The sequence below is a fragment of the Macaca thibetana genome, chromosome 7 (genome assembly GCF_024542745.1).
Source record: "Macaca thibetana thibetana isolate TM-01 chromosome 7, ASM2454274v1, whole genome shotgun sequence".
Classification (NCBI taxonomy): Eukaryota; Metazoa; Chordata; class Mammalia; order Primates; family Cercopithecidae; genus Macaca; species Macaca thibetana.
The window spans coordinates 148,070,254-148,082,966 of record NC_065584.1 but is presented as its reverse complement, the minus strand read 5'-3'; the positions used below and the strand labels follow the sequence as shown (position 1 = coordinate 148,082,966).

The window sequence follows — 12,713 nt, the reverse complement described above, 5'->3', positions numbered from 1 at the left end:
AAAATGAAGGTTTTTTTCTTTGGAGGCAGGGTCTCACCCTGTCACCCAGATGGAAGTGCAGTGGTGAAAATTAAGGCTTTTTTAATCTTAATAATTCTTACTAAAACACAGAAGGCAGATAAACCATATATTCTTTGCCATTCTACATTATTTTACTAGGATAAATATAAATTATTTGATAGTTACTTTATAATATTAGCTCCCTGTTATGAATTTTGAAGTCCTAGGGTTTGACACCAGTATAGTAATTCAAAAATAAGATTATACATTGAATATTGTGTTAGTTTGTTTTCTCTGTGGGCATTAGTGTTTAAGTAGTTACCTTCCCAAACTTTTCTATCTAGTTATATAACTGATATAATTTGTATCATGCATATTTAATTGGGTGCCTTAAGATGGTTTCCTAATTGAGAAATTTAGTATATTCACATAATAGGATATTATACAGCAATCAAATAAATGAACCATGGTTACACATAGTAATATGGATGAATGTTAACAATATTATATTGAATGAAAAGAGTATGTCCAAAAAGTTGATATAAAATGATAGTCTTTTAAAAGTCAGTGACAACTAAAACCATTATTCACCTCAGGAATACATTAAAACAATAAAAACAAGGAAATAACAAACCCAGGCTTTAGGATAATAAAACTTTAGGTAGCAAGAGATGGGCTGGAGGAGGAGTAAATAGATGGAAGTTACTGTTAGTTTTCTAGTTCTTGTGTTCACAGATATTTATTATAAATACATGATTTCAAAATTGGGCCATGCATGGACCAATGATGAGAGGATGTCATGAACAAAAGGATTGTAGTTAATCAAATTCATGTACCTGAGATCAGTTAAATTATAAAGATTTGTAAGAATTGGACATTTATATATTTAAAGCTAATATTGACATATGACTTGGACAGTTGCCCTTGTATTCAAACATGTTAACATTTTGCTGTCTAATGTAAATATTTTAGCTTAAAAAATACCCACTGGCAAGTCTAATGGTATTATATTTAGCAACTATTTTGATGCCACTTGATAGTTTTATATAGGTATCATTTTACAGTAAATCTCATACATTCTTGTCTGTGAAACTTTGCTTCCTCTATATAGGAGTTTCACAACCTGCAGTAAATATGCACATGACACAGTCAGTGAGAATGTTCCTTATATTAATGAAACCCAAAGGGTGATGTTTGTGTCTCCTTTTTGTGTAAGTTTACTTGCCCTTCTATATTCATTTTTTGGTAATGTTTCATTGCAGATATGTAGAGACTTTGTTCAGTCTTAACTTGCTCTTTGTAATAATAGTGTTGAATTAGATGAAATCTTTCTGTTTTGAGTAGGTCTTACCAGCAGTGTCTTAAGTGCCTAGTTCCTTTTTGTTCATAAATGATGATCTGGTTTAATACTGCAGAGCATTTTAAGCTAAGCATTTTGAGAACAGCTTCTGCCTTTCTTTTTCTTGTGGCAGCGTGTTGCTAAAGCGCTTACAGAGACACTGGTACATCAAACAGGGCTTTCCCTTTATTTTCTTACATTGCTGTAATTTTTGTTTGTTTGTTGTTTTTACCAAAGCATTTTGCTCAGAATCACTTAATGCATGCGTGTATTCAAACATGAGTATCCATTTTTCACCAGTTGGTTATGGTAGCAGCACTCAGCCTTATCTAGTTTCAGAATCTATGCTCCACTTGATTGCTGTTGATATATGTTTATTCTGTTTGTATATAGGTCCTATGCACAGTCAGTTGGAATCCCTGAGTGACTCTTGGGCTCGCCTGAAACATAGCAGAGACTGGTTATGCAACTCCTCCTATTCCTTTGAGTCTGATTTTGATCTTACCAAGTCTTTGGGAGTTCACACTTTGATTGAAAATGTTGTAAGCTTTGTGAGTGGAGATGTGGGGAATGCCCCAGGTTTTAAAGAGCCAGAGGAAAGTATGTCTACAAGTCCCCAGGCCTCCATCATTGCAATGGAACAGCAGCAGTTAAGGGCAGAAGTAAGTCTTTGATATTTACTCCTTATGAGAGCTCTGGAAGCTTAAACTGAACCATTGAATGTATAGTTCTAGGGAAAACCTTTCCTTTTCTTCTATTTCTTGCCTTCACCTTTCCTCTACCTGAGCTTTTAAACATAACTTTCTGAACTAGAACAGCACATTATTTTGTTTGAAGTAGACAAAAGTGCATTTTAAAATTGTCATCTTTCAGAACAGTATACTCAGAAGTCTTCACATGTCTCCTAGAAACTAGGGTGAGACTGGTTGATGACAATAGGTCATCAGAGCCGTTTTTTTTTTCTTTTTTTTGGAGATGGAGTTTAGCTCTTGTTGCCCAGGTTATAGTGCAATGGCGAGATCTTGGCTAACTGGAACCTCTGCCTCCCGGGTTCAAGCGATTCTCTTACCTCAGCCTCCCGAGTAGCAGAGATTATAGGTGTGTGCTACCATGCTTGGCTAAATTTTTTGTATTATTAGTAGAGATGAAGTTTCACCACCGTGACCAGGCTGGTCTCGATCTCCTGACCTCAGGTGATCCACTTGCCTTGGCCTCCCAAAGTACTGAGATTACAGGCCTCCTGAGCCACCGCTCCTGGCCCTGAGCCTTCATTTTTGACCCATTTGTCTCAGTGTAAATTAGACACCTGCTTTAGATTAGAACCTCACAGAAATAATTGCTGCAATCAAGTCCCACTAATGAATGCTAAAATGAGTAAGCAAAACTTGAAAGAGAAATGAGATGTTTGCATAGCCTTAAAGTTTCTCCCCCCAAATATTTATTAATTATTGTGGTTTTAACATGTCCACAATTCTTTCATAGTTCTCCCTGGGGGAAGTGGAGATTAATTCTTCGCTCCTTGAGGGTGGGCTGGACTTAGTGGCTTGCTTCTAACAAATAGGCTATGGGAAGGAGATAAAATTGTAACTTTACATTGCAGAAACCTGGCAGGTATCGCCTTAACTAAATGATTAAGATTGGCTGGGCACGATGGCTCACGCCTGTAATCCCGGCACTTTGGGAGGCTGAGGTGGGTGGATCACCTGAGGTCAGGAGTTTGAGACCAGCCTGGTCAACATAGTGAAACCCTGTCTCTGCTAAAAATACAAAAATTAGCTGGGTGTGGTGGCAGACACCTGTAATCCCAGCTACTTGGGAGGCTGAGGTGGGAGAATCACTTGAACCCAGGAGGCAGAGGTTGCTGTGAGCCGAGATCGTGCCACTGCACTCCAGCCTGGACAAGAGTGAAACTCCATCTCAAAAAAATAAAAAAAATAAAGATTAGCATCACCAGTATTGGTGATATGTGCATGTTGAAATCGTGTACCCTTGATATAGTATGATGAGAACACTTTATGTGGTATTCTTCCCCCAAATCCATAATTCCCGTGTAATCATGAGAAAAAAAATCAGACAACCCAAAATTTGGGGACATGTACAAAATACCTGAACAGCTCTTCCAGAGTGTCAAGGTCGTGAAAAATAAGGAAAGACAGAATCTGTCACAGGGTAGGAGAGACTGAAAAGTCATGGCAACTAAATGCAATGCAGTATATAGGATTAGCTCCTGGAACAGGAAATGAACATTATGGAAAAACTAAAATCCAAACAAAGTATTTTAACTAATACTGTTTTACTTTAGGTTTAGTTAATAGTATTATACCAATAGTATTATACCAATGTTAATACAAGAACTCTCTGTGCCATCTTTACAACTTTACAACTTTTCTGTATATTTAAAATTATTTCAAAATAATGTTTTAGAAGAAGAAGGATAAGCTGATCAGCTACAGTGATGGGGAGTGTCTTCCTAGGGAAAATAGGGGCAGAAGTTCAAGAAAACCACAGATAAATAGTTCAGAAGTATTTCTCATTCCTAGGCTGAAGAGTATTCATTCTATGTAAACTTAATTAAGAAAGCAATAGCAGTGCTACCTTATAGTTTTGAAACCTTCACGTACATCTCCTTATGAGCTTCACAGTAGCTGTGTGAATAGATTAGATAAGGTATTATTAGTCTTATTTTATATATGAGGAAACAAATTCAGTAAGTTAAGAGACTTTCCCAAGGCCACACAGTAAGATAAAAGAGTCTGTCCTTGAAACTATGTCTCCTACATCCAAAGCTACTACTTTTCCTATTGTACTCTAACCTTTTTTATTCTGAAGTATGTTTATAGAATTTTTAGAAATATCTTCATAAAAAGTAATAATAAAATAAATGTTTATCATAGAATAGATTCATATGAAATGTCAGAATTTTCTAAGTGTTAAAAATACTGTCTTTGGCATCCAGAGTTTCTTTGTGTCTGAGTTCAATGAAGAACTCTAAAATATGTTTTTTTCCTCAAGCTTCGTTTAGAGGCACTTCATCAGATCCTCGTTCTATTGTCTGGGATGGAAGAAAAAGGTAGCATCTCACTGGCAGGAAGCAGGTTGAGTTCAGGCTTCCAGTCATCCACACTACTCACGTCTGTGAGGCTGCAGTTCCTAGCAGGGTGTTTTGGTTTAGGCACTGTTGGACACACAGGATCCAAGGGAGAGAGTGGTCGATTGCATCACTATCAGGTAGGTGACACCTTGCAGTATATACAGATTTTAACTGTCATTTTACAAAGCCACTTTAATAATGTGAAGCTTTTTGGTATTTATAATTTAGTTTAAAAATACAAAGACTTTAAATTTTTTAAGATAGCTCATTGGTTTTATTTCCTAAATATTGTGGTTGAGATTAGGTGAGCCATGGTACTATTGTACTATTGTAGATTATTTGCTGGCTCAGTTTTATTATCCAGTTTGGATGGGAATGGATCCAAATTAGGATAGGGATTGGAGTTTGGGAGGATGGGTTTCAAGAGCTTACATTTTAGATTTGATCATTTACCTAGTTTGTGTGATTCCTTTGATAACTTAGGGAAAAAAAAGTGTTAATATGTCTTTCATATTTAGGCAGGAAAAACTGCTTTGTGAGGAAATAGAAAGATTATACAGACTCGGCTGGGTGCAGTGGCTCACACCTGTAATCCTAGCACTTTGGGAGGCTGAGGTGGTCGGATCACCTGAGGTCAGGAGTTCAGGACCAGCCTGGCCAACATGGCGAAACCTCGTCTCTACTAAAAATGCAAAAAATTAGCTGGGCGTGGTGGCAGGTGCCTGTAATCTGAGCTACGCAGGAGGCTGAGGCAGGGAGAATTGCTTGAACCCGCGAGGTGGAGGTTGCAGTGAGCCGAGATTGCGTCACTACACTCCAGCCTGGGCAACAGAGCGAGACTCCATCTCAAAAAAAAAAAAAAAAAAAAAAAAGATTATGCAGACTCAAGAATTATCAAGCATTTAAAATTAAATTTGGAGGCTGGGCATGGTGGCTCACACCTGTAATCCCAACCCTTTGGGAGGCCGAGGCTGTTGGATTGCTTGAGCTCAGGAGTTTAAGACCAGCCTGGACAATATGGCTAACCCCTGTCTCTACAGAAAATACAAAAAATTAGCCAAGTGTGGTGGTATGTGCCTGTAGTCCCAGCTACTTGGGAGGCTGAGATGGGAGGATTGCTTGAGCCTGGGAGGTGGAAATTGCAGTGAGCCAGGATTGCACCACTGCACCCCAGCATGGGTGATACAGTGAGACCCTGCCTCAAAAAAGAAAAAAAAAATTATTATATACTTTTATATAGTGAAATATAGTAAATAATTAAAAACCATCATAAGGCTCTAGCATAGACTAGAAATAAAATGTTATTACTTCTTTTTGCAAGCAGGTATTATTGTTGCTAATAGAAAAAGTAAATCTTTATGTGTAATTCAGGATGGGATCAGAGCAGCTAAAAGAAATATTCAGATTGAAATCCAGGTAGCTGTGCATAAAATTTATCAACAGTTGTCTGCTACCCTGGAAAGAGCCCTGCAAGCAAACAAGCATCACATTGGTAAGTAAACTGTCCCTGCAAATACGCAGTGTAGGTTACATTTTACCCTGAGGTTATGGTACTAGTTACGTTCTATGTTTTGTGTTTAACGTTAGTAGATAAACCTATAGGTAAAGAATAAATAATTAAAAATAGTGTTTCATGTTATTAATATTTTAGAAAATGATTCATTTTAATATTTTGTTTACTGAAAGGAAGATTCTTAACTGTCTCTTTGTCTTTTAGAAGCCCAGCAACGTCTCCTTCTGGTTACGGTTTTTGCCCTAAGTGTTCATTATCAACCAGTAGATGTTTCTTTGGCAATTTCCACTGGTCTACTAAACGTATTGTCACAGTTGTGTGGCACAGACACCATGCTAGGACAGCCCCTGCAGTTGTTGCCAAAGACGGGTGTTTCCCAGCTTAGCACAGCTTTGAAAGTGGCCAGTACAAGGTTGCTCCAGATTCTAGCCATCACTACTGGGTAAGTATGGTAGATGTCTTTGTAGAACTGTATGAGGCCTGGTCTTCCTCCATTTTAGAATCCCCCCTTTCCCTCTATTCTGCTTTATGTATTTAAGTACTATGTTTGCCCTTCTGTGTTTTTGCCGCTTATTTTTTTCTTTTATTTCACGTAGGACCTATGCAGATAAACTGAGTCCCAAAGTAGTTCAATCCTTGTTGGATCTACTCTGTAGTCAGTTGAAGAATTTATTGTCCCAAACTGGTGTACTTCATATGGCCTCTTTTGGAGAAGGGGAGCAAGAAGAGGGTGAAGAAGAAGAAAAAAAAGTTGACTCCAGTGGAGAAACTGAGAAGAAAGATTTCAGAGGTAATGTAAGCCTCTTTCTCTGTCTTTACTTACAAGCATTTATTAAATCCCCATTGTGTGCATATGATTAGAATGTAGAGTTACTCTTAAGAACTATGACGGGATTTTTATTTGTTTATTTACAAATCCCTTTACTCTTCACATATATATGGTTTAGATGAGCTTCTGACCAAACATCCTCTCCTTAGAGTCTGTTACCCCTGATGTTGTGACCATACTGCCCATTCTCTAGGTTCAACCTTTCCTTGGCTGTCTGGGCTCTGAGACCTAGATTTTAGATGACTGATTTTCCCCAGGTTGTATTTTGCCTAGGGGGAAACTCAGATATTTTCTTATCGTTTGTTCCTGACAAGCCATCTCTAACCTTGATCCTGACAAGCCATCTCTAACCTAAGTCCTGACCTAAATTTTCCCCCAGGCCAGGTGCACTGGCTCATACCTGTAATCCCAACATTTTGGGAGGCCGAGGCGGGTGGATTGCTTGAGCCCAGGAGTTCAAGGTCAACCTGGGCAACATGGTGGAACCCCATCTCTACTAAAAAAAAAAAAATTAGCCTGGCATGGTGACCCATGCCTGTAGTGCCAGCTACTCGGGAGGCCAAAGCACGAGAATCGCTTGAACCCAGAAGGTGGAGGTTGCAGTGAGCTGATATCACACCACTGCACTTTAGCCTGGATGACAGAGCGGGACCCTGTCTCAAAACAAAACAAAACAAAACAAAAAAAATTCCCCCAGCACCAAGGGTTTTGGTATCTGTTTGTTTTCTGGGTTTTTTTTTTTTTTTTTTTTTTTTTTTTGTTTTTTTTGAGACAGTCTCACCCTGTCACCCAGGCTAGAGTGCAGTGCCGTGATCTGGGCTCACTGCAGCCTCTGCCTGCCAGATTCAAGCGATTGTCCTGCCTCAGCCACCCGAGTAGCTGGGGCTGCAAGCATGTGCCACCACACCCAGCTAATTTTTGTATTTTTATTAGAGACAGGGTTTTGCTATATTGGCCAGGCTGGTCTTGAACTCCTGATCTCAAGTGATCCGCCGGCCTCAACCTCCCAAAGTGCTGGGATTACAGTTGTGAGCCATTGCGCCTGGCCTGATACTTGGGAACTGGATTATAATTAGGAGGAGCTCGACTTCTTCCTAGGCTGTTCTGTTCTCTAGTCACCAATAATTCTTTATTTTACTTAGTCATCATAATCATAGCATATTCATTTTCATTCTACAGAGATGTAAAAGATGTTTCACGTTTAGGCTTTATTTTCTGACCTTTCTCCATTCTATTCTTTAAGTTTTCAGAATTCAGTAGCTGACAATCTAAGATTTTGAGTTAGATTTGTGCTTACTGTGGTTTCCATGTAAATTATGTGATATAAGACTATTTCTTGTTGGCTCTTGGTTGTAACTTAAACTTGTCTCTTCACTGTAGCTGCTCTTAGGAAACAACACGCAGCCGAACTCCATCTAGGGGATTTTTTAGTTTTTCTTCGCAGAGTTGTATCTTCAAAAGCGATTCAGTCAAAAATGGCTTCCCCAAAGTGGACAGAAGTGCTTCTAAATATAGCGTCTCAGAAATGTTCTTCAGGTATATGTCCTTTGCCTTTGTCTTAGAGTATTTGTAGATATTACTTGTATTTTATTAAGATAATGCCAGACTTTAGCAACACTCTATGAGTAACCTTGCTTTGAAGACTTTTCTTTCTTATTTTCTGTGTACCTATTTGATCAAAAGAAAACTCTAATTTCAGAAGTAAAAATTGGTAGAAAATAAATAATGTAGCTCTGGAGAAGATCATGGAATTTATCTAGAGAACTTCATCCTCTTTGTTCAGATTACAAAACTAAGAGTAAGGAGAGAACATCCTGTTTAATATGATATTTTAGCACAGATTCTGACCTTGCTTCTTGGATTATCAGGATGCAGATCTGAATTTGTACAGTCTCTCTTAACATGTTGTGGTTTCTGTTGCCTTGATTGTGACTTTTGATTGTTTGATATTTATCACAGTTCTATAGAATAAGCTTAATCCCTGGTCCTTACCCTAAAAGGTCTGCTTACATAGATTACAGTCAGTCCTTTCCTGTTCTCTTTTGCTAAAATTGTGGTAAAATGTACATAACATAGAATTTACCATTTTAATCATTTAAATGTACAATTTAGTGACATTAAGCTTACTCACAATATTATACAACAATCACTGGCATCCATTTCCAGAACTTTTCATAATCTCTAGTCTGTTTTAAGTATGCCAAAACATAATGTAAATCTTCTATGGCACATGGTATTTTGTATGTTTACATACTCAATATACTTTTTTTCTTAATTAGTATAACTTACAACTGCTCCTTTTTTTTTCCTTTAATAAGGTAAGGCTAATATTAAGTTTTAAGATAAAGAAAAAACAGATATTCATTTATTTTCAACTGATCTTATTACAGTTATATGTATTTTTAATTACATATTTATGTATCAATATCCTATTTTCTACCTTGGATTACTTCATTTATTTATTTATTTTTTCTTATTTTGAGACAGAGGCGCTCTGTGTTGCCCAGGCTGGAGTGTAGTGGTGTGATCTCAACTCACTGCAACCTCTCACTTCTGGGCTCAAGCAATCCTCCCGCCTCAGCCTCCAAAGTAGCTGGGATCGCAGGCATGCACCACCACTCCCAGCTAATTTTTGTATTTTTAGTAAAGGCAGGGTTTCGCCATGTTGGCCAGGCTGGTCTTGAACTCCTGGCCTTAAGTGATCTGCCCGCTTCAGCCTCCCAAAGTGCTGAGATTACAGGCATAGGTCACCATGCCCGGCCCTTGGCTTACTTTAGAAAAGTACAGTCTCTTTACTGCCCGTTAACCCTAACAATCCCTGTGAGACAGTCAGTGCATGGACGGTGATAGGCAATGAGAGGGAATAATAAGCATGAGCTTTGGAGATTAACAGACCTGTTTAAAACTCTACCTCTATGAACTTGTGTGGCTTTGGTCAAGTTACATAACTTTTCTGAGCCTCATTTTTCTCAACAGTAAAATGGGGCTGTAGTTCAGTTTGTGAGGATTAATAGAATATATGTGTGTGAAAAGGGTAGCATAGCATAGTATCTGGCACAGATACTTTTTTACAATGCTTTTTCCATTATGTATACAGAAAAACTGAGACATAAACATGAATGTATTCCTACACATTCATGGGTACAGGATGGATCCAGAATTCTTGTGATAATAGTTTGAAATCAAGTTTGTTCCACCCATAAATGTTGAGCAGCCTCAGGAATTTTTTTCCCAGTTCATTTTAACTTTGAATTTAAGTCACATTGATAATAAGAAAATGTCTTTTCCCTTCCAGGTATTCCTCTGGTTGGTAACTTAAGAACAAGGCTCCTTGCACTTCATGTCCTTGAAGCTGTGCTGCCAGCTTGTGAATCTGGTGTAGAAGATGATCAAATGGCCCAGGTTTTTATTTTTAAAGTTATTAGAAGATGTTTTCCATATTTGCAAAATGATTCACCCAAATCTGTACTTAACAGTCTCTTCAGTTGTAAATGTGTCTTTTATTCAATAGCATAACGTTTACGTTTAGGACTGCTTTCTTTGTTATTTCACCCCCAAGGAGAGAGCAAAAAATAAGTTATGGGGTGTGAGAAGTAGAGGGATAGAGAATACTCTGCAAGCTCAGAAGGAAAGAAAAATCTGGAATTTCTTACTAGGTTTGGACCTCTATAGGAGGAAATATGTGAGAGTGTTTGTCCTAACTAGAGGTCTAAATAGTAAGGCAAAATGGGACCCACTTTCTTATGAGTTAATATTTCTTTTTTTTTTGAGATGGAGTCTTGCTCTATCGCCCAGCCTGGAGTGGGTGCAGTGGCGCGATCTCAGCTCACTTCAGCCTCCGCCTCCTGGGTTCAAGTGATTCTCCTGCCTCAGCCTCCAAGTAGCTGGGACTACAGGCACATGCTACCATGCCTGGCTAATTTTTGTATTTTTAGTAGAGATGGGATTTCACCATGTTGGCCTGGCTGGTCTCAAACTCCCAACCTCAGGCGATCCACCCGCCTCAGCTTCCCAAAGTGCTTGGGATTACAGGCGTGAGCCACTGTGCCTGGCTTCTAATGGGTTACTACTTCTAAAAAGTGATATTTAACTTATAACCACTAAAAGTAGCTGTTGAACACTGGTATAATCAAACTTTGCATGTGACTTAATATTACAGTTAACATGATACAGCTTTTCTAAAAATACTTAAAGTACTTTTTACAAATTTTATCCTTTTTTCTTCAATAAAATAGATTGTTGAGCGCTTATTTTCCCTTCTATCCGATTGTATGTGGGAGACACCCATTGCTCAGGCCAAACATGCTATTCAGATAAAGGAAAAAGAACAAGAAATAAAACTACAGGTAATTGGTTTTTCCTAAAAGGTGTTTCTCAACAGCATAAGTGAATATTCTGTCATTTGTCTCTGAATGCCTGTTCCTCTAAGGCACCTTGTTCTATCATTTATTCCATCTCCTCTCTCAGTATTCTGTCTCCCTCTCCACTGATTCCCTCCCCTCAGCTTATAACCATGCTTAACTCATTTCTCCTCTCCTGAATCACATTTTTATCTGTGAAGCCTTCTCTGTCTTCTCCCTTGTCCTGCACTACTAAGCTTCTTAGAAGAGTAATCTGCATGTTTCAGTCACTTTGTTTCAGTCACTTTCTTCTTCTTATCTCTTCAACCCGACCATTTATCTTCTATCAAAATGCAAAATTAAACAACAAAATAAGTGTTTGTTGCTAAATATAGTGTATCCTTTTTTTTTCCACTTCTTACTTTACTTCTGGAAACTCTAGCCTTCTGTTATTTTCAAAGCGCTTTCTCCTGGATCTCCTTATATTCTCTGCCAATCCTGATTCCTTTTGAAAGCAACTCTTTTTTGGTGCCACTTTTACCTTGCCTTCATCCCAAAATGTTGGTGTCCCACAGAGTTTGATCCTTAGCTTTTCCAGCAGTCTCATCCATATCCAAAGCAGGGGACCAATCAAAGCATGTTGATGCTTTGATTTATGGTTTTAAAAAATCACTCTGCAGTGTCTTCCAAACTTAAATGCTAGCCTGGGTGTCTCCCCCTCAAACCCTTCCCCCCGCCCCTTTTTTTGTCCCATTTCTGATCGAAAGCACCACCATTCACCTAGTTTCCCAAACCCAAGTTCCTGGGAATTTTAGATTATCCTAATGTCCCCATGCATGTAGTCACTAGCCTCCATTGATTTATAGCTTGTGAATTCATCTCTCCATTTAACTTAATTCCTATCTTGGTTTTTATGATTCCACACTTTTCCTGGTTCTCCTTCTACTTTGATGGAATGAGCTGTTCTCATTTTCCTTTATAAGTTCTTCTTCTTCTATTCAATCTACGTGTTGGATTAATCCCCATTCCTTCTCAAAGACACCTTATTCAGACTCATATGCCCATTTCTTATTCAGACTCATTAATCCCCATTTCTTCTCAAAGAAATGTTATTCAGACTCATTTAAGACTTGATTCCCAAGTTTTAAATTCAAGTTCTGGCATTTCTCCTGAATTCTACACTTATATCCCCATCTTCTACTAGTCTTATCACTTAAATGTCTAATAGGCATCTCATACTCAGTATGTCAAAAATGGCGCCCTTAGTTTAATCACATTCTGTTTCTTCCCCCAGGCTTTCCCGGCCTCCTAGTGAGTTACTCAAGTGAAAAACCTAGGAGTCATCTTGATTCCTCACCCCCATTTCTCCATCCATACAATCTCTAGATTCTGTTGCCTTGTCTTTAAAATGTAACTTGAATTTGCCTACCTCCTCATCTCTTCTGTCATCACCCTATTCCTAGCCATTATCGTCTCTGGCCTGAACTATGCAGTAACCTCCTAACTGTTCTCTCTGCTTCCATTGTTATGCCCTAAAGTCCATTCTCTACACAGGGTCCAGAATGATCTTTTAAAATTGTAAATCAGAGCATGGTGGTCCC

The 12,713-nt window shown here is 38.4% G+C and overlaps 2 protein-coding genes across 9 annotated transcripts in view; one reads left to right on the top strand and one right to left on the bottom strand.

Moving 5' to 3' along the window:
- The window catches only part of SNX1 (sorting nexin 1), a 631,233-nt gene that overhangs the window by 449,423 nt on the left and 169,097 nt on the right, over positions 1 to 12,713 (bottom strand). The window lies entirely within an intron of this gene.
- HERC1 (HECT and RLD domain containing E3 ubiquitin protein ligase family member 1) overlaps positions 1 to 12,713 on the top strand; it is a 222,915-nt gene that overhangs the window by 133,668 nt on the left and 76,534 nt on the right. For all 8 annotated transcript variants that reach the window (XM_050795890.1, XM_050795895.1, XM_050795891.1 and 5 more), the window contains exons 26-33: positions 1,733 to 2,001; positions 4,352 to 4,567; positions 5,802 to 5,922; positions 6,148 to 6,385; positions 6,540 to 6,733; positions 8,153 to 8,308; positions 10,068 to 10,174; positions 11,008 to 11,118. In XM_050795890.1, coding sequence (XP_050651847.1) covers positions 1,733 to 2,001; positions 4,352 to 4,567; positions 5,802 to 5,922; positions 6,148 to 6,385; positions 6,540 to 6,733; positions 8,153 to 8,308; positions 10,068 to 10,174; positions 11,008 to 11,118 — 1,412 coding nt within the window. The remainder of the gene's footprint in view (positions 1 to 1,732; positions 2,002 to 4,351; positions 4,568 to 5,801; positions 5,923 to 6,147; positions 6,386 to 6,539; positions 6,734 to 8,152; positions 8,309 to 10,067; positions 10,175 to 11,007; positions 11,119 to 12,713) is intronic.